The sequence below is a fragment of the Atractosteus spatula genome, chromosome 11, assembly GCF_055471065.1.
Source record: "Atractosteus spatula isolate fAtrSpa1 chromosome 11, fAtrSpa1.hap1, whole genome shotgun sequence".
Taxonomy (NCBI): domain Eukaryota; kingdom Metazoa; phylum Chordata; class Actinopteri; order Semionotiformes; family Lepisosteidae; genus Atractosteus; species Atractosteus spatula.
The window spans coordinates 13,485,025-13,504,199 of NC_142716.1; the positions used below are offsets into that span (position 1 = coordinate 13,485,025).

Below are 19,175 nucleotides of genomic sequence, written 5' to 3' on the forward strand. Positions count from 1 at the left end.
TCAACTAACCCATTTTTATCGTTGTCTTTATGTATTGCTTAATTTCCTTGGGAAATCATTTCTGTAAAAAGCTGTGGAAGCGGTGCATTCCTAAACAATACAAAATTGAATAGAAGCACCGAGGTGAATTATTTTCCATGCACTTATACGTTAAGAATATCATGTCAAATGCAACAAAATGTTTTTTATTATTTTTATTTCATTTCTCTACTATTACTAAATTTGAGTTTAGCGCTGTACATTAATTTTGGCCCTCTGAGCTGACTGTAGTTGGAATCTAATTGGTTTACTGCTCCATGACATACGATCACGCCATAGAGATAGGGCGACAGGCGATCTGAGGGTGGAGTTAATCATTCTGAGACACCTATGTTATTCTGTTTTAGAGGTTGTGAGTTTCCAATGAGCAAGATGGAGAAAGTCGTGTTGGTGACAGGTGCTAATAGGTAACTAACCGTAATGTATTTCAATTTAAGTAATCTGACTAGTTAGAAAATAGACGAGGAAGAAGTCCCTTATTTATGTAAAGTACATTTATTTCTATAAAGCCATCGATGTCGCGTTAAATTCTAGTGATGTATCTTTACTTTTGAGGTAAACAGGGAATTTAGAGATTACGGATTTGCATTGATTGACACATTCTCCTCCTACCTTTAGTAATCGTGTAATTATTGGACACATGATAATCCTAATCTGACGTTTTGTTTGCAGTGTGACAGATTATAAAAGTAAATGCTTTCTCTGATATCTATGACAAGCGACAGGAACATGCATATTTTTGAAAAAAAGATTTTGGAACTATTTGAACAGTTTAACAGAACTGTTTATTTGCTTTCAAACTCAAATTACGTTGGCCGTAGCAGATTACAAAATTTAAAAATCAAAAGAATGACTATGTGTGCGTTATTAATTACTCAGTTTGCAATGAAATGTCTACAACTGAAATGCAGTTGTACCTTGCTGAACTAGTACCTTGACCCTCATTCATCTGAATTGTACAGTTTGGAATTACTGTATGATGCATATAAACATAATAACAGCAATATTTTGGTGTTGGGCGTTTTTTAAAATCAGGAATACAAAACTCTGGATTCCCTCAAGTCTAAACTAAAAGCATGGCTTTTGGGGAATGCGTGTACTGTATATGATACTGTAAAGAAGCTTGTTAAACGCTTGATTTTTTTCTAGTGGCATTGGTTTGGCTCTTTGTGAGCGTGTCCTCCTGCACAACAGCCGGATCCACCTGTGTCTGGCTTGTAGAAATATGCGGCGAGCTGAAGCAGCACGGGCCGGTTTGCTCGTCGCTCACCCTGGTGCCGACATCTCTATCCTCCGGCTCGATGTGAGCAGCGTCAAGTCTGTCCTTGAAGCAGCTAAGGAGATCAAAAAGAGGTCCAGGAAACCCATTGTTTCTGTTCTTACTGCTTATTAAAAATAACACACAAAAAAGACATAAAAGTAATGAGACAGATTTGGGCTTCCTCATATGTGCTTGGAATTCAACATTTATTAAAGAATATCAATTATGCGTAGGTTTCAGGAGAACAGGAAAAGGTTTATACCATGCTGAAAAGAAAAGAGACAATGTTTCGGCTGTGGAGCCTTCTTCATGTGTCTCTTTCTCCTTTACCTGTTCCTGTTCAACATTTATGTTCTTTTTTAGATATCAAAGACTCGACTACCTCTACTTGAATGCTGGGATAATGCCCAATCCTCAGATTAGCTTCAAGGCTTTTTTCAACGGCTTATTCTCAAGGTAGAGTATGTGATCATTTGGTAAGAGAGAAGATAAAATCACTTTATTGACCATATACAATTTCCCTGTATTAGAAATTTGTCTTTTCACATACCCCAGCTTGCTGTCCATGAGACACACAGACAGGGAGAGAGAAGCTTGGGCTCAGAGCACAGGATCAGCCATTTATACAGCACCCCTGGAGCAGGTGAAGTTAAGGGCCTTGGTCAGGGGCCCAATGGCATATGATTCCTCTGTTAGCCACAGGATATGAACCGGCAACCTTCCAGTCACAGGCACAGATCTTTAGCCATAGAGCCACCACACCGCCCTACTGAATGGGGACGTAACTGTCTGGATCTTACAAGGTGTCAAATGTCTTTTGACTCACTTGGATTTGTTTGCAGTCCACTGTGCAGCTCTGGGAACCTAAAAGGAGTCTGTGGAACCTAAAAGGAGTCTGTGAGATGGCTGCTCAAATCCTCACCTGGGACAAATCATGTCTGCAACATGTCTGACACTATTTCCATTTTCCACCCTAGGCAATAACCCCTAAAGTTTTTTAGTACTGTGCTGGCCAAATCTAAAAATTAAATTAAACGCCGTCTGTACTTCATAATTTCACGTTTCACAAACTATCATTTGATTTCAAAATCCAAAATGATATTCATGAAGCGATTGTGACATACTTAAAATGTCCTCAACAGCAGCCATTTTGCATGAGGTGCTGAGTGTCACAAGTGTGGATACTTCACTTATAATTGAATTTGTCTCTGCTGTGACATCTTTCAGGAAGGCGATTAGCATGTTTGCGACAGGAGAAGGTCTCCTGACACAGCAGGACCGTGTTACTTCAGATGGATTGCAGGAGGTTTTTGTCACCAATCTCTTTGGCCATTTCTTACTGGTAGGAGTCTTGCAGAGCTGCTTTCATGACATCGTCGGAGGGTGTTAAAACAAGAATGGCTATTTCTTTCCAAGCTTAGGACCAATTTCAGTTTCCATCCAGCTGAGGAAAAGAAGTTTAATTGGAAAAATATGGATTTGTAGACAGAGCCTTCTAAGTGAAAATCTTATTTGAAATGCACTTATGTTTAATCAAATAAGTTATGATCAGTTTTATACACAGGTATGATATGGACAGTTTTTTCTAAAATCTTCAGTATCCAAAGTGTTTATGTACTTCCATTGCCTGAATTTAGTAGACCTATACAAAGGGTGAAAAAGTGCAGCGATGGTAGACTTTTTCTTATTAGACTAGAATTAATTAGACTTCCTGGAAAACTGAAAACTGTCAGTACTATGTATATAAAAGAAAGCAGGAACACCTAGGTATTTTTAACCTGTTTAATCCTTTCTTGGTAATATTTATTATTATGACTGTCTTCAACAAAAAAAAATGTGTTTCAGATAATATGGGTTTTAAGGTGGGAGTCCTACCATTTTCCTAATTTTTAAAAAAAGCTTTTTAGACGTACAAGGAAATATCTCTCTACAGACATGAAAGTGTAAAAGATACTCAGTTCACTGTTACAGACTCGTTACTAAGCAGTAAATCAAAATCAAATAAAAAAAATCAAATCAAAGTTTATTTATCAAATGCACAACAACACAGCATGCAGCAGTAGTTGCTGGCAGTGAAATGTCTTTTCTACGAGCTCACCAGAGGGGGGGTAAAAATCACAAAATTAAAGTTACAAAAGAAGGTTACATAATAATACATAATAGTACAATAGAAATTGGATAAAATAAACTCAGACAATACTCAATATGAATAGAGCTGCTATGTGTCCATGGTGTATGCAATATACAGTATTATGTCCAAGTAGTGCAGTATGATGAATACAATGAAAACTGTATGTCCATGTAGCCATTACGGGTGATTTGCTAAAGGAGCTGCAGGTTGACTATTTAGCAGTCTTATTGCCTGGAGGTAGAAGCTGTTCCGTAATCTGTTGGACTTTGACCGAAGTCTGGTACAGTTTACCATACGGTAGGAGGAAAAACAGTTTGTGACTGGGATGACTGGGGTCCTTGAGAATGGACCTGGACTTCTTTAGATATCTAGCTGAGTAGATCTCATGGATGTTTGGTAGTTCACAGCTGGTAATGAGCTGTGCTGACTTCACCACCCTCTGCAGTACTTTGCGATCCCAAGCGGAGTAGTTCCCATACCACGCAGTGATGCAACCAGTCAGGCTGCTCTCAATAGCGCACCTGTAGAAGTTGGCCTGGATATGTGATGGCATGCCAAACGTCTTAAGCCTGCAGAGAAAGAATAGGCGGTGCTGTGCTGTTTTGACCACGATGTTGGTGTGATGGGTCCAGGTTAAGTCCTCCGTGATGTTAACTCCCAGGAACTTAAAACTGCTGACCCTCTCCACTGCAGTCCCATTGATATAGATAGGTGTGTGATCTCCTCCCTGGTGTTTCCTATAGTCCCCAATCATCTCCTTAGTCTTACTGATGTTCAGAGAGAGGTTGTTCTCCTGGCACCATGCTGCCCAGGTTTCAACCTCCCAGGTTTCAACCTCCTCCCTGTACATAGACTCTTCACCATCTGTGATCAGGCCGATGACTGTTGTATCGTCCGCAAACTTAATGATGGAGTTTGAGTTATGCCTGGCGACACAATCATGGGTAAATAAGGAGTACAGGACAGGGCTAAGCACACAGCCTTGGGGGCCTCCAGTGTTTAGAGTAAGGGTAGAGGATATGTTGCTGCCCACCCTCACCACCTGCGGATGTTCTGTCAAGAAGTCCAGGATCCAGTTACAGAGGGAGGTGTTCAGTCCCAGGTCCTGGAGCTTGATGACAAGCTTTGAGGGCACTATGGTATTGAATGCTGAGCTGTAATCAGCAAACAGCATTCTCACATATGTTCCTTTCTTACCCAAGTGTGAGAGGGCAGTATGGAGGGCAGAAGCAATAGCATCTTCTGTTGACCTGTTCTGGCGATACACAAATTGCAGTGGGTCTAGGGTGTCAGGCAGTGAGGAGGTGATGTATGCTTTGACCAACCGCTCGAAGCTCTTCATGATAACTGATGTAAGTGCAACAGGGCGGTAGTCATTCAGGCAGCTGACTCTGGGTTTCTTAGGAACAGGGACAATGGTGGTTTTCTTAAAGCAGGAAGGAACTATAGACTGAGCTAGGGAGAGATTGAATATGTCTGAGAAGACATCTGCCAGCTGGTCTGCACGTGCCTTCAGAACACGGCCAGGGATAGCACCAGGGCCAGGAGCCTTGTGTGGATTGGTCTTTTTAAAAACTTTACACACATCCGCTCTGGATATGATCAGTGGGTTTCTGTCTTGGATTTGTGGAATCTTCCTGACTGGATCTGTGTTAATGACCTTAAACTGAACATAGAATGAATTTAGCTCATCAGGAAGAGAGGCAGACTGTTGTGCGATATACCTGTAGTTGTTAGAGTCAACTAATTAGTAATGCACAGTTCCCATGGCATTTCTGTGTCACTTAATCCTTAAACACGTGGGATTTGGCTATGCTATGCTATACTAATAAATAAATAGCTATGCTAATCTACTTCTATATTTTGTTATATACCCCTTTGAGGGGGTGTACCTTTTGGTGCCAGTTTTCTCTTACTAATGAATTGGAAAGAACAGTCTGGTTCTCTACTTGATTGCTTAGTATACTATATCTGGATAGGAATCCTAACTGTTCCACACACAGTAAAAAGCATAAACAGAGGGATATAATCTACTGTTTTTTTGCCAGGTCAATATACAACTTACTTGTCAAATGTTTATATTGTGTAGAGTTACGTACATAATTATGTATCCTTATTGACATTTTCATAGTAGTCATAGGAAACTAACAAACAATAGGAGCTCGTTCTGTCCATCTTGCTTGTTTGGTTGCTTGTGCCTTATTGATCCAAGGATCTCACTCAGCCTTTCCTTGAAAGCTATGTTTGGAACATTTTCCAGAATAGATAAGTCCTTTTTGTAAAGGTGAAGACATACATTGTGCATAATATTCTACTTGAGATCTTAACAGTGCAAAGTATAATATTATCATGGCAGTGTCTCTTTATTTAAATTATAGTCTTTTCACAATATACTCTAAAGACTTCTTGGCCATTTTTATTGTTTTCTCACATGGATGTGACCACTTTAACTTCTAAATACGTTTCATAGCAGCTTCTTCAAAATCAATACCTTGCATCTTGTAATATACAGTAATTATAAGTAAATGTTGCTCACCAAGCAATATACTGCAGCCTATTTATTTGATGGCAAAATGTGAACACCTGTATAGTTCTCAACTTTAAAATAAAAAGTCTTAGCATTTACTTGCATCTAACTCCCTTCCAACAACTCAATATTGATTGTGTTTTAAATGTGGCAAGTTCACTGAGCAGGAAAATTACATTTCAACTCACAGCCTTTAGCCAGCCTTTCATCTTTCCCTCATCTTTTTATGTCTTCCCAGTACAATACGCTGAAAGCTTTTCTAATGGATTCTGAAATCCTGAACTTAAATGCCATCAAAGACAGGGAAAGGCAAGAGTTTCCCTACTTAAATCAACCTAACATTTACTGACAGGTGTATTCTTTAATAAGTTTGCCATGGACTTTCAAGATAAATATTGATTCTGTTTCTCTATATGACTCCTGTATTTTTCTTGTAAATTGAGATCAGGGAGCTGGAGCCAATGTTATGCCAACCTGGCCACACATCCCAGTTGATCTGGACATCATCTAGTAATGCCAGGAGGTCAGCTTTCAGCTTGGAAGACTATCAGCACAGCCAAGGAGTGGAACCTTACAGCTCTTCCAAGTACGCCTCTGATCTTCTCAGCGTGGCTTTGAACAGGCATTACAACAAACAGGTAAAGTCTGCTGAGCTGAGAGTTTAGCTCAGTGTTTGAAAGACCAGCCAGTTTAGGATGATGGACAACAATAATAACCTTGATTTCATACTTTTCATTTTGTGACGGTTTGCTCAAGGCACTCCACAAGAAAAACAACACAGAGACGTTCCTAGTTAGTCAAGATAATGGTCTCCTCCATCATTTCTCTGTCATATAAAAATATTATCTGACCTATCTTTCAGTGCTTTAACATTTCAGGATGCAGCCAGTCTGAGTAAATTTGTTCAGTGTATCTTGTCTTTCACTACCTTGAGCAATTTGTCTGTAAGGTGACTTGTGCTCTTAGTATTTTTCTGAGTATTTTCTTAGTATTTTCCTAAGCTGTATAGTATGACTGCCATTTCTCAAATGTTTCTCAAATCAAATTATCAAGACTTTATGACTGTAGATCTTGAGGAAAGGTCTGTGAAATCATGTTTATTTTGGTCAATTCTTAATTAACGACTCTTTACTTTCTTATAGATTCAACTATTTTGGTATTAATGTGTTTACATTAAGTTATTGCATTATTTTGCAGGGACTGTATTCCACAGTAATCTGCCCGGGACTTGTGATGACAAATTTAACCTATGGCATTCTACCTTCATTTTTCTGGACCCTAATCCTGCCCATTATGTGGCTAGTGAGCACAATATTCTTATTTAATTCTTTAGGAAATTATGAAATTATGATTATGAATCATGCTATCCTTGCATTTAAACCGTAAGAGTGGAATCACTATTGCCATTACTTTTCCTAGAAAGATGAGTGAGTGATATATGTTGTTTACAGTGTATATTACTTTTATTTAATCCAGAAGGCTTGATTATTTTTTACCCACATCTTACCCTGTTTTGTCATTATTTTTGTATACCAAGTTCTGATTCAAAATAACTATAATTTAATAAAAATAAAACAAATTTTGTTTTATTAAATAATTTTTATTTGTTTTTTTAATAAGGTGATGCTGATTACATGCTGTAAATACTGCTGAAAACAGTACAGTCCCCTAACTTATTACACAGTCATGTCCTCCTCTTATTTTCTCTCCCACAGATCAGGATCTTCACTAACACTTTCACACTTACACCTTACAATGGAGCAGAAGCACTGGTATGTATTATTTAAGACATCATCTATCCATTTTTCTAACTGGTTAATCCAGATCAGAGTGGCAGAAGAACCAGAGCCTATCTCACCAAGCAACAGGTGCAAGGCAGGATACACTGGAGAGGACACCAGTCCATTGCAGGGCAGACACAAACACAGACATGCACACACTCATACCAGGACCGATTTTCCTATTAGTATGTCTTTGCACTGTGAGGAAGTCAAAACACTCAGAAAAAAAACCATGTGAACACAGGGAGAACTTACAAACTCCAGATAGCACCCCAAAACCATAATTGAACCCAGGGCCCCAGCACTGCAAGGTAGCAATGATAACCACTGCACCACTGTGCTGCTCTTATGAAGACATTTTAGTTTTATTTAATGTGCATGCACTGTGTAGGAGATAAGGAATGGAAGAAGACATTCAGCCCATTTGTGCAGTTGTTGATAAATATGCATTCGAAAACCTCACCAAGAGCTACGGTTACAGGAGCTAGGAAACTCAGTGGCTGATCAGTATTATAAAAAGTGGTGGATCACTGTCTCTAGACTTTAAAAACCTTTGTCTTATGTGTTAAAGAAAATCTTTCTTGTTTGTGTGATACTGACATCTAGAGACAGATTTGGGCATTGCCGGTGAGGTGGTTTTCTGGATTTTGTGAAGTCTTTGGCAAAGGCGAAAGAAAAATAATTCTAAGAGATAGCTTAGAGAGAGATAGCCGCATCAGCATGCGTAGGCTGCAGAGGAAAAGGTAAAGGTTTAATCCAAGCTCAAAGGAAATGTTGTGTCTCTTTTCTTTTGTTGTGTCTCTTCTGCTTCCTAAATTCTAAGAGATGCTACTCTTGTCTAAGGTTAATCCCCTGGTGGGATTTGTTAGATATGGAATACTGTATTTTCTGTACGTAAAGTTTGGTGTGTTAGTTCTGTTATGTGTTTTTAAATTAAGGTTTAGTAACTGTGATTATTTTAAAAGGTGGTGATAAAATTGGGGGGAGGCCTTTTTAAAAGAATCAGTTGAAACAGTTTAGTAACAGACAGAATAGAAGAAGCTCAGTAGGGAGTGTACTGTATATTTTTATTGCTGATCGGGGCTTTTTGCAGGAACTGTTGTGTTGACCTCTGAACTACAGTATTTGTTATTTTAGTTTGACTTTATTAAGCCATCAGCCTGATACTATCTGCTGTAAATATTCTACAGAAGAAAATCTCGAATAAACGAATATATTGTGCGCTTAAAAGTGAGTGTATTGTTGTAACGGGGGAAGGTATTAGATTGTTGGGACGTTAGTTGACAGCTCAGAATAGTCCATCACCAATATCCGTAAAATAACTTTGTCTGTATTTGGGCTTACTTCAAAAGCTTCATGTAGTCCTGGCCTCTTTCTGTTTCCACTCCATTTTAGCTTTTATCCTAGCACTAAGGATGTATAATAATGAGGATTTATTATCACGTGTGATAATTATTTAAAACTCTTAATACCTAAATATTTGCCCTGTTGTTAAAGATAAACAACTTAAGTAAAAGGTGTTTAATAAATGTTATATACAGTTGTATATTTGTATGTAAAATTCAATTCTAAGTATCAAATTATATTCTTTCCACTATTTATTTTTAAATTGATGGTTACTTCAGTACCTTTCTTGCCTGTTCAACTTGATACAGAATTTCATACCTTGCAAAGATCTATGGAACGATTTTTGTGTCTTGTTATGGCAAATATCTTTCTCGGTCTGTTCTGTTATTTCTTCTTACAGTACTGGGTGTTTATTCAGAAACCTGAGTCCTTGGATCCCAGAGCAAAATACCACAGCTTAACCTCAGGGTTTGGAAACAGCTACACAGAGCCCAAAAAAGTGAGGCAATTGGTGCACCAGTCTCTGTAATGCTTTTCATTCCATTCATCTTATACGTGACAAGTGACAACAATATTTAATGCTATTGACATTCTTATATGAAAGCTCTTGCAAAACACCTGTGGTGAAATGGTTTCAGATAACTCAGCTTTTTTAAATTAGTCTTCTCGTTTGAAAAACAATATTTTAAGTAAAACACTGTTGTTCATTCTGTTGTTAGTAATGAGAGTAAACCATGATTCTGGTTCTTTCCTTTTAATGTTGTTCACTGCAGAAGGGGTTCATTATATAAGTACGAGGAAACTTTTTCTCTGCATAGAACACTGTTAGTCATTTTCTTGCCTTTTTTCTGTTTAGATGGATATTGATGAAGAAATGGCAGAAGCATTTTATGTGGAATTACTACGGCTGGAAAACCAGGTCCTGAGAAACATAACACAGGAGAAGAGGAACTCTTCAGTTCAGTGATTGAATCTTATTGAACGTGATTCATTATTTTATAATTGGTGAAAATGTCATTTATCATATTTTAACCCCTCTCTCTTTTGTTTATTCTGAAGATAAGACTGCAAAGGCTCAAAGAAATCAAGACTTTATTGCTTGGGGCATTGCTAAAACAGGATAAGAAGAGCAATTTTAGGGCCTTGCAATATAATGAAAAATAAAATGTACCCACTTCTAACATAATTCTGGCATAGTTTAAATAAAGAGTGTCAGTTGTTGAAAATTGGGGTTTGTTACTCATTTAATTCCTTTTACATTTGTGTAATGTAGGAGTTCCTTTCTCTGGTCCTGGAGAGCCCCAATCCAGCCGGTTTTAATGGTTAAGTCACCAGTTTTTGAAGATACACAACAATTTCAGATCGGTCGGTTAGGTGGGGATTTGTTAAATCAAGTAATTTAGATTTGGAACCAAAATCTATGTACTCATCAGCCCTCAAGGTCTAGAGGTCTCTTAACACAAAAGATTACTTTATAGATTGATAAGTAATTTACAGGTGTTGCCAATCTTTAGACACAGGTGACCTCTGTGTCTAATTGGGCATCTCCAGTACCAAAGTTGGAGTTGTGTATTTAGGTTACAGTAGAAAGATAGTTTTGGTCTTCATGCTGTCGCAGACTAAGAAGGATGTGCATTAGTTCATTTTGATTGTGCATCTGAAGTAGTAAAGCCAGAAAAAACATTTCCTTCAGAACTGTTTCTGATACAGAAATAATTCAGAACATCAGTCTCACACACAGTGAACACAGTGAATCCTAGTATTAAGATATGGATAAAGATAAATCGACTGTCATTCTTTTTATAACCCTCTTTAAATGTGACAGTGGGATTTTAATAGCTAATTAAAAACAGTCATCAGAAGAAAATGAAAGGTCAAAATGAATATTGTGTGATGATTGTGTCGTCAGAAGAAAATGAAAGGAAGTGAACATTCTGTAATTATGATCTAAACAGAATGAATTTAAGTGAAGATCTACAATATTTGCAATTTACCTTACAGCCCAATAAAAATGTAGAAAAATTATATTTCAATTATGAAATAAAATAAATCAAATTGAACTTCATGAAAAACGATTTTGCAGTAAAATCAGATCATTATGGTTTGGTTTTTGACTATGGTTTGTTTTTTATATGTATTATTTAAACAGACTTAAACCATGCACATTTTTTTCTAGAGGACTTGTTATTGATCCTTAATTAAAATGAAATTACAAATAAGAAGACTATTTTATTTTTGAGATTTGGAATTAAAATAGTTGGGATAAAAAGGGGGTTAATGGGTTAATGCCATCTTCATCCAGCACAGACGGGACTTCTTTGTTTATCTGTGAAATACAGTTAACCACAAGTCCAAAGTAAGATAATATAAGTACATGGGGACCACTTTTAACTCTAATTGAGTAAACGATAAGAGAAGAGAAAGTATTTTTCATGACAACTTTCATTGCAGTATAGTGGCTCTGCAGTTCTTTGGATTTGGTGATAATGTTGCATAAAACATGTATGAAAACCCTATTTTCTCCACCATGATTTAACACCTATGCTCTTCATATTTGTTTAATTTGTTTTGCATTAACTGGAGTGCAGTTTAAACAAATATTTTGAACTGCCAAGGGACATTTGTATGCTACAGCCTTTCTTTCTGAAGGCAGTTCCAGAGTACAATGCATGGAGAACAGGACTGAGCAGGGTTTGGTAATGTACAACACAAATGCATGATACAGTTTGTGAATTAACTCAAGAGGCATGCATTTTTTTACACAAACAGGGTTGTGGGATTAAGAAACACAGCTGTGTTGTCGAAGTTGCCACCCTTATTTCGTTCTAGAACCAGCTGGGTGAGAATTCTTGGGTCACATGGCTTACTAATAACCAAACAAGCTAGCTGGGCTGAATGACCTCCTCTCATCTGTAACCATTTTTATGTTCTTATTATTTCAAACCTTGCTCAGCAGGTGAACTACCATCTCTTTAGTAGCTGCTGTCACTCTTCATCCTTGATGTAGCACTAATCCCCCTCAAAGGCAACTTAATTTTAAATGTTCTCAAGAGGGTTCACTGCATCTAAACACAAAAATGAGAATGTGGTCTGCATATAGTTTTATTAATCTCATATAGTACCATGATTGTTGTGATGACAATTAGTACAATAGTTACAATTAGAGCTGGGCGATAATTCGATAACGATAATTATCGCGATATAATTTTCCTCGATATAATTTTAACAAAAGTTCGATAAATGTTCGATATATATGTTTATGCTTGCGCGAGTGCGCGTACGTGTTGCAGACCGGGCAGCTAACAGATTTGTTTAATGTTTCTGCTGTTTGGCAAGTGATTGTTGTGTTCTTAAAATAAAAAGTTGTTTAATTTTTAAACAAGAGAAAAAATCTGCCTTTAAACTTGAAAGAAATAATGATTTGACATTTATCGTGATAATTATCGATATCGACTGATATGAAATTTTTTATCGTGATAATGTTTTTGGCCATATCGCCCAGCCCTAGTTACAATACAGATTAGCCACATGTTATAGACGTTACATACTGTAGTAATGGTGACAGCATGCTCTATCGTGCCAAACCATACTTTATTAAATCTAAGGGTTACATCATGCTTGTAAAAGCTAATTTGTCCAGAAAGCGTGCTTGCTTGATTATGATTAAGGTATTTGAACCTCATCTTGACAGGTTGACTTGAAGCTGGGTGGAAACACAGCTGGCATGTCAGAGCAAAGATTCTGTGGTGTCACTGTGTCAGGATGTCATTGTCAGCACATTACTGTGTCAGCACATCACTGCGTCAAGTGCGTCAGTGTGACAGCGAGTCATTGTGTCAGCAAACAGTGTGTCCGCTAGTCACTGTCTCAGTACATAAGTGTGTCATTGAGTCAGTGTGTCAGCGAAGTCATGCTAGTCCTGATACATTGATATATCCCTCCAAATCATGCGTGGCCTAAAAAGGAATGAAAGCTGTTAGAGACTAAAATTAGCTCAGAATTAAACAATATTTAAGAGTCCATGAAGAATTACCTGCTAGCCTATGAAGATAAATTAGAACAGTTACCACAGTAGTGTTATGGTTTATCACAGTTTTACCTCTCTCTGTTTTGGAGACCAATATCTGAAAAGCATTCTAGAAATTACTTAAAGACAGACAAATTTGGTTACACTATGTCAGTAAAAATGCAATTAGGGATATTTTCATCATAGCCATCACAGCATAACATAAAACAAAGAAAATGTATTTTTAAATGCAAAGCTGTTAATAGCTCGGCACTCTGCCATATGAAATGTTGTTCACTAACGCTGAAACATTTTTTACATTAGTTGCCCAGATCTTTTATACTGCTTTCTCATTTTCAGTGAACTAAATATAAATATTATGCACATTCCAACATATTGCTTGAAATCTAACATGCAGTACAAGTAAAAGAAAAATAAGCTATCATGGTCATGCAACTTCTAGAAATGTTTTAATTGGCTTATGGACTGTTTAAAAATGGCTGTCCAGTTCCTTTTCAATCTGTCCAGTTCCTTTTCAATCACATAATAACCAGTATGAGCTGTGTTCTCTCCTCAGGGGCTGGCAATTTGATTGAAGCGGTTACATCACAAAGCCGCCTAAAGGAATACTTAGCAAAATAAGTTTCTGACCTACATATTGCTTAAGACAGCACCATGCATAGTTTCATTCTTGGAAAGGAATGAGTGGACAATGTATAAAGAGAAAGGCTTACTTGTCCAATCTCAATAACTGTGACGTGTTTTTCGTATATGATATTAAACCTCGATTTGCCATTTCTTTGTTTCTTACCTTTCTAGTTGATAGTGGCTCATTTCTCTCAATCTTTTGACAGTGGTGCAAGTCTAGAACGAAAGACACAACATTATAACACAAAAAGAAACTTGTAAGCTAAGGCATTTTTAAAAGCCTTTTCAGTCACTCCAGCTAAGAAAATTACTTCTAGCCAGCACAGAGCTGTAGCTTATTAAATATATGTATCATGAGATCTTCAGAGATAAAATAATATAATTCAAAAACCAAACAGCAGCAGTGTGTCTGTAACTAGATCTATTTTCATAAAAATACCTTATGGAAAATGAGATTAAAATGATGTAGATGGCACATAAACATGAATCATGAACCTTTACAGCCTTTGAGATTGGCAGACACGGTTTTTCCTGTTTATGACACAGAATTGGTTTTCTGCTCTCAGTGAAGACACCTTTAGAAATCAGTCATCCCCATAAAAAATGACTATGCTACTGAGCACTTTCTGTCTTGAGGAGGTCTCAAGGTGAAAAGTCACAGAGGAGATGTAAATTAAATAGAATTCTCATGCCTTAGCCTCCCAAAGTCATGGTGAAATGGTTAGAGACAATAAGATTTGTCAAACGTATTTGAAAATGTATGGAGGACTTCTGTTACCCGTAATATCTGGCTAGGTCCATTTACATGCTAAAATATGCAAACTATAGATGGATCAGCACAATTTTAAAATTACTTTAGTATTACTAGAGATATCCTGGACTTATCTAAATAACAATCACTTTTCCCTATACCTTTTACAATAATTGACATTCATGCAATAATGTTCTTTTATGCTTGCAGATCTCTCACTTACCTTCACTCAGCAAAACCTTTTTGCCACACAAATTTACTGGAAATATGACATGAACTGTTTGGTACTTTGTTGCCATAGAATAATGACATGTAAAAGGTGAATCTCTGGAATCTAGTTCTTTTCCGATCCAGTTTACTTGAATCTGGACTTTGCCTTGGCATTCCATAGCTAAGTGCTTCAAATGCACTTCGGAGCTGGCTGTGAAATCAACATCTGGTCTTTTTTGTACCCCTTCCCGATAATGGAAAAAAACTCACTGAGCCGCGGCCTCCCACAGACTTGACAGCCTCATTAGTGTTCTTGTAATTGAATGCCACAATCTGGCCCTTAAAGTGCTCACAAGGTTCCAAAGCTATTATATCAAGGTTTTTTTCTCCATATCTCTCATACAACTGTGATGATCTCCACTGTTTGTCGCCACATGCTGTGATCTTTTGTATTAGTGGTTCTGGGATCTGTCTTGAAATTCCAGAACTTCATAATAAAAGAATTCTTTAACACGTCTCATGCTGAAAAAGCTTAAAAAACAAGTTTTATGAAGCTTTCCTCACAAGAAGGTTTTGAAATTTTGTCATGTTTATTCATCTTGATTTATCCTTCTGTGAGGCACAAGAATTGGGTTGTGAATGTAATACCCTGATAAAGACTGTGACTCAATGTATAAAAAATGGTGTAGTCAAACTGTCAACTGCCCTTGCCAAATCAATAAAAAAATTAATGATTTTTAGTTTTTAGGACTTTGCAGGGGCTGCATGTTGGAAAAACTGGACCACAGTGCCAACAAATAAAACTGAAAATAAAATGAAGATAAAAATTGTTTGAAACTGTAGTTTGAAAATTATAGTCCAGGAAGTTGCATGTACAACGATTTCAATACTCCCCCCGCAGTATGAAGTTATTAAAGTAATCTTGCAATTAGTATGAAACATAGGACAAAGAAAAAGATTAATTCTGAGCAGACACAGTTGACACAGTTATTAGAAACCACGGAGGACAATGCATTGTGTTTTCTTCCATTTCACTGCAGAGTGCAGATTAAAGAGGCTCTTATTTCACTTCTCTGCAGTGACATTGATAAAGGAGAAATTGTATAAACATGATACTGTATTATTGAACCATTTTTCTTATAGAAAAGCAAATATCCTATGTTCTGTCAGAATACAAAAATTGACCCCCCGTTTAATAAACAAAAAACTAAGAAGGAAAACGACTATTTTTTGACAGGGAGAAAATAAAACATTGGCGCACCTGGTTTACACAGTTGCTGTAGGTATTCTTCGCCACTTAAACATTTGAAGGTCAGTAGCCACAGCTCAGAAGAAATTGTACAGTATATACTACTACGACTATCACTACTACTACTGATAAAAAATAGAAGATACAGCCAGAAATTTAAATTAAAAATATATTTTTCTTAAAGGCTATCTCAGTTATCATACTCACAACGCGACCAATATTGACCGATTCCATAGTGGGTTAAAAAAATACTGTAAGCTTTTTTTTTTTATAAAACGGATACCAGCATAAGGTCAGACCAATGTACATTTACATTTATGTAGCAAGGAAGGAAGTTAAATTTGCTGCAATTTTCGACTCAATATGATCACACCTATTCGTAAGTTACTGAAGAATTATTATTAGATTGGTTATTAAATCCAACTTGAAAGGCTGGCTTTAATTTAAAATAATTATTGAAACAATTTCTACGAATACTACACATAATAAGATTTGCTGTTAGATGATATCCAGGTTTTATAAAGATGCTTATCTTTAGATTCCTCTTCATTCCAGTCACTTTCTTGCAAAACACCTTGTGTCATTTCTTGAGTATGCATGACGTGAATTTGTTCCATTGGAATTTCCGTGTATTTCACATTATTGGGCATTTTACATGTATAAGTTTCATTTGATTTCTTAGTCGTACTGTCTTCATCCTCGCTGCTAAGTTTTGGATTGCAAAAAGCCCAAACCATGACGCAGAAATAAATGAAGAATGTTGCCATCACGATGACCATTAACGTATACGATTCAATCATTGCTTCAGTCACGGCAGACGTCATCTTTTTTTCTCTTTTCTTCTTGATGTGCTCCACTAATATTTTCGATTTTCACTCCTGTCGTTGGATCGGATGTAGAAAACGTAATGCAACTTGAATCGTTAACTACATGGTTTCTGCTTTTGAATCGCGGTTATTCTAATAGTAATAGAGGCGAATACAGCGAGAAAAAGAAAGCTTTGTACCTATAAACAGGTTTTTATAAACGCTATTTTGACGAAGTCGCGGATCAAATAGATTCCCAGTGTGTGTATCCGGCGTTTTCCAGCAGTCTGATGTTTGCTGATCTTTCTCCGAGTCTGAATACTCTGGCAGGTAACTTCGAAATCGCTTATGATGACGTTGCCCTGTACCATCTGAACCTCAAACGCGACAGCAGCAGCCAGACAACTTTCAGCGGCACCCAAGAATTCCGGTACAGAATATAGAAAAAAGAATAGAATTATTTTCTTTAGGCGTGCAAAATATATTTGTTCTATCAAAAGTGTACCGAGTCGACTGGTTTAATTTGCATTAAAATCGTGTTTAAGTTGCTAGCTATATTAATGATCCTCCAATAGTTTTAAGAATATGTCATCTCAAAAATCCAAAACTTCCACTACGTATTAATTTATATACAACTTTTAACAATGCATCTACATGTATTTTTAATGAGTTTTTGAGTGGATTTTAATGCAAATAACAGCAAATAATATTAAATCAATGCACCTTTCTGAAATATATTTCTGAAATATTAGCTGTCACATTAATTCTTAGATTTCAGAATGTCTGACTATTACTATCCATTCACACAGAAAAGTACAAGACTGGAAAGGCAAGTATATCATCAACTTTTAGATAAACTAAAAATGCTAATATTAGCAAAAAATGAAAATTACACTGTCTTCTGGCTTCTTCCCATGTGAATGGTCATTATTTCAACACACCTGAAATATAATTTAATTTCAAATATCCCGGATATTTCTTGTGGATTTCCTACCATTGCCCAGTTTGCCCTTTTCATAGTCATAGGTTCCCATGAACCTTCTGTTCAGGCTATAGCTGCCTAAAGCCTTCAACTTGCACCTGTCTTTATTGTTGGCAATTGTGCACATATCATGTGAGTGAAATAGCCCATCTGAATCTAGGGGACTAAATATTTGCAAGTGTTATGTCTCTGCATGGCAGATATTTTCATTACCATGCTGTTCAGTATCAAGTGCTGAAACAGTAAAGAAAACAATGCTTCCTTGGAATTTAGTTTTTAGATAAAAAACAAACATATTAAAAGGTCTGTAGAGTATAGCTCATAGTCATAATAGTTTTTTTTTATCTCAGTGGTATTATGGTATTTCAAACTACCTGTGTCATTTAACAATTCAGAGATTATGCATTATAATCAAATTAATTGAAGGCAATTGGTTTAGAATGATCTAGATAATTTTGCATTAATAAATAGTACATAAATCTACCCAACTTTACAGTATGTAAAGCCCAGTCCTGAATTATATTTTGGTGAGTTAACTTCAGTTAATGTCTTACAGATTTTTGTTTCATAATGAAGAGAACTCTTCATCTTAGTATGTGCTTAATAGTGCCTTATAAAGACCACTAATGCCTTAGGACTAAACAGGCACACCCTGTCTTTGATAATACTAGAAGCTTAGTTGACTTTTTCAGTTATGCAATAGCAAGGCTGTTATAGGTGGAGCCTCATAAATGTTCAACTTGTCTGACAGGAGTCCAAACAGCAAAATGGCATGTAGTGTTTTTTTTTTAGATGTTTCACTTATTAATTTGGACCTTCCAGTTTGGAGATATGGAAAATCTTTTATTAAGCTACAAAAGCAATAGAATTTGCTGTAAGTGAAATAAAAAAATGTGAATGAGGTTTAAACATGATGGGAGTGAAGTGTCTGACTATCACCTTTAAGCCTTGAAAAAATGGTTTTGAAAAGTGAAATTGCTCCCTGATCTGGAATATGCATGTGAACTGTTTCTCAGTAACACTGAAATGAAATCCATTAGAAGAGACAAAACATTTTGTGTAAGTGTAAGTGTCCCACACTTTGTCACCAAGGTGCCAATTCATTCATCACCTCTGGAATACAGTATGTGTTAAACACTATTTAAAGATCACTCTGAACAATTACTTGATAATTTCTAATTCGGGTAACATCAAAAGAAAGGTGGTTAAAGAAATCTTGTCAATTTACTGACCATCAAGTCATTTTTGGTAAAAAACAACATTTTATTAAGGTGTTTTTAAAGGCTTTGTTCTGTTTTGGAAAGCTAATCTGAATGGGGGATGGTTGATCAGATCAGATGTCAACAATTAGGTCACAGACAGCCACCTTACAAGATGGTTCTTTGCCATTTTGTTTTATTCAGATCCTCTTGTACTTAAAAAAACCTATCATTTAAT

At 36.6% G+C, this 19,175-nt stretch overlaps 1 protein-coding gene and 1 long non-coding RNA gene across 4 annotated transcripts; one reads left to right on the forward strand and one right to left on the reverse strand.

The window, feature by feature from the left end:
* Nucleotides 1-369: 369 nt before the first annotated feature.
* On the forward strand, nt 370-10,312 carry hsd17b7 (hydroxysteroid (17-beta) dehydrogenase 7). Of its 3 annotated transcripts, XM_088927527.1 has the most exons (10): nt 370-446; nt 1,189-1,392; nt 1,664-1,756; nt 2,528-2,642; nt 6,402-6,596; nt 7,156-7,260; nt 7,674-7,730; nt 9,487-9,585; nt 9,943-10,044; nt 10,146-10,312. In XM_088927527.1, exons 1-10 carry the CDS (start codon nt 370-372, stop codon nt 10,248-10,250), a joined length of 1,152 nt encoding a protein of 383 aa, XP_088783653.1. In that variant the 3' UTR covers nt 10,251-10,312. The 3 variants fall into 3 exon arrangements, with proteins under 3 accessions (XP_088783653.1, XP_088783654.1, XP_088783655.1); XM_088927528.1 differs by having other exon boundaries at nt 9,943-10,312; XM_088927529.1 differs by lacking the exon at nt 1,189-1,392 and having other exon boundaries at nt 400-446.
* Nucleotides 10,313-12,173: 1,861 nt separating this feature from the next.
* Nucleotides 12,174-15,268, reverse strand: LOC148823549 (uncharacterized). The gene is made up of 3 exons (XR_016093762.1): nt 14,715-15,268; nt 13,904-13,956; nt 12,174-13,042 (listed from the first exon to the last, which is right to left on the reverse strand). It is a non-coding gene; the product is annotated as an uncharacterized LOC148823549 (long non-coding RNA).
* Nucleotides 15,269-19,175: the final 3,907 nt, after the last annotated feature.

Bases quoted from the DNA above. Each gene is read 5' to 3' on its own strand.
- hsd17b7 (XM_088927527.1), top strand. From the start codon at position 370: ATGTTATTCTGTTTTAGAGGTTGTGAGTTTCCAATGAGCAAGATGGAG. The intron at 447-1,188 runs GTAACTAACCGT...ATTTTTTTCTAG, and splicing joins TTGGTGACAGGTGCTAATAG to TGGCATTGGTTTGGCTCTTT. The intron at 10,045-10,145 runs GTTCAGTGATTG...TTTATTCTGAAG, and splicing joins AGGAGAAGAGGAACTCTTCA to ATAAGACTGCAAAGGCTCAA.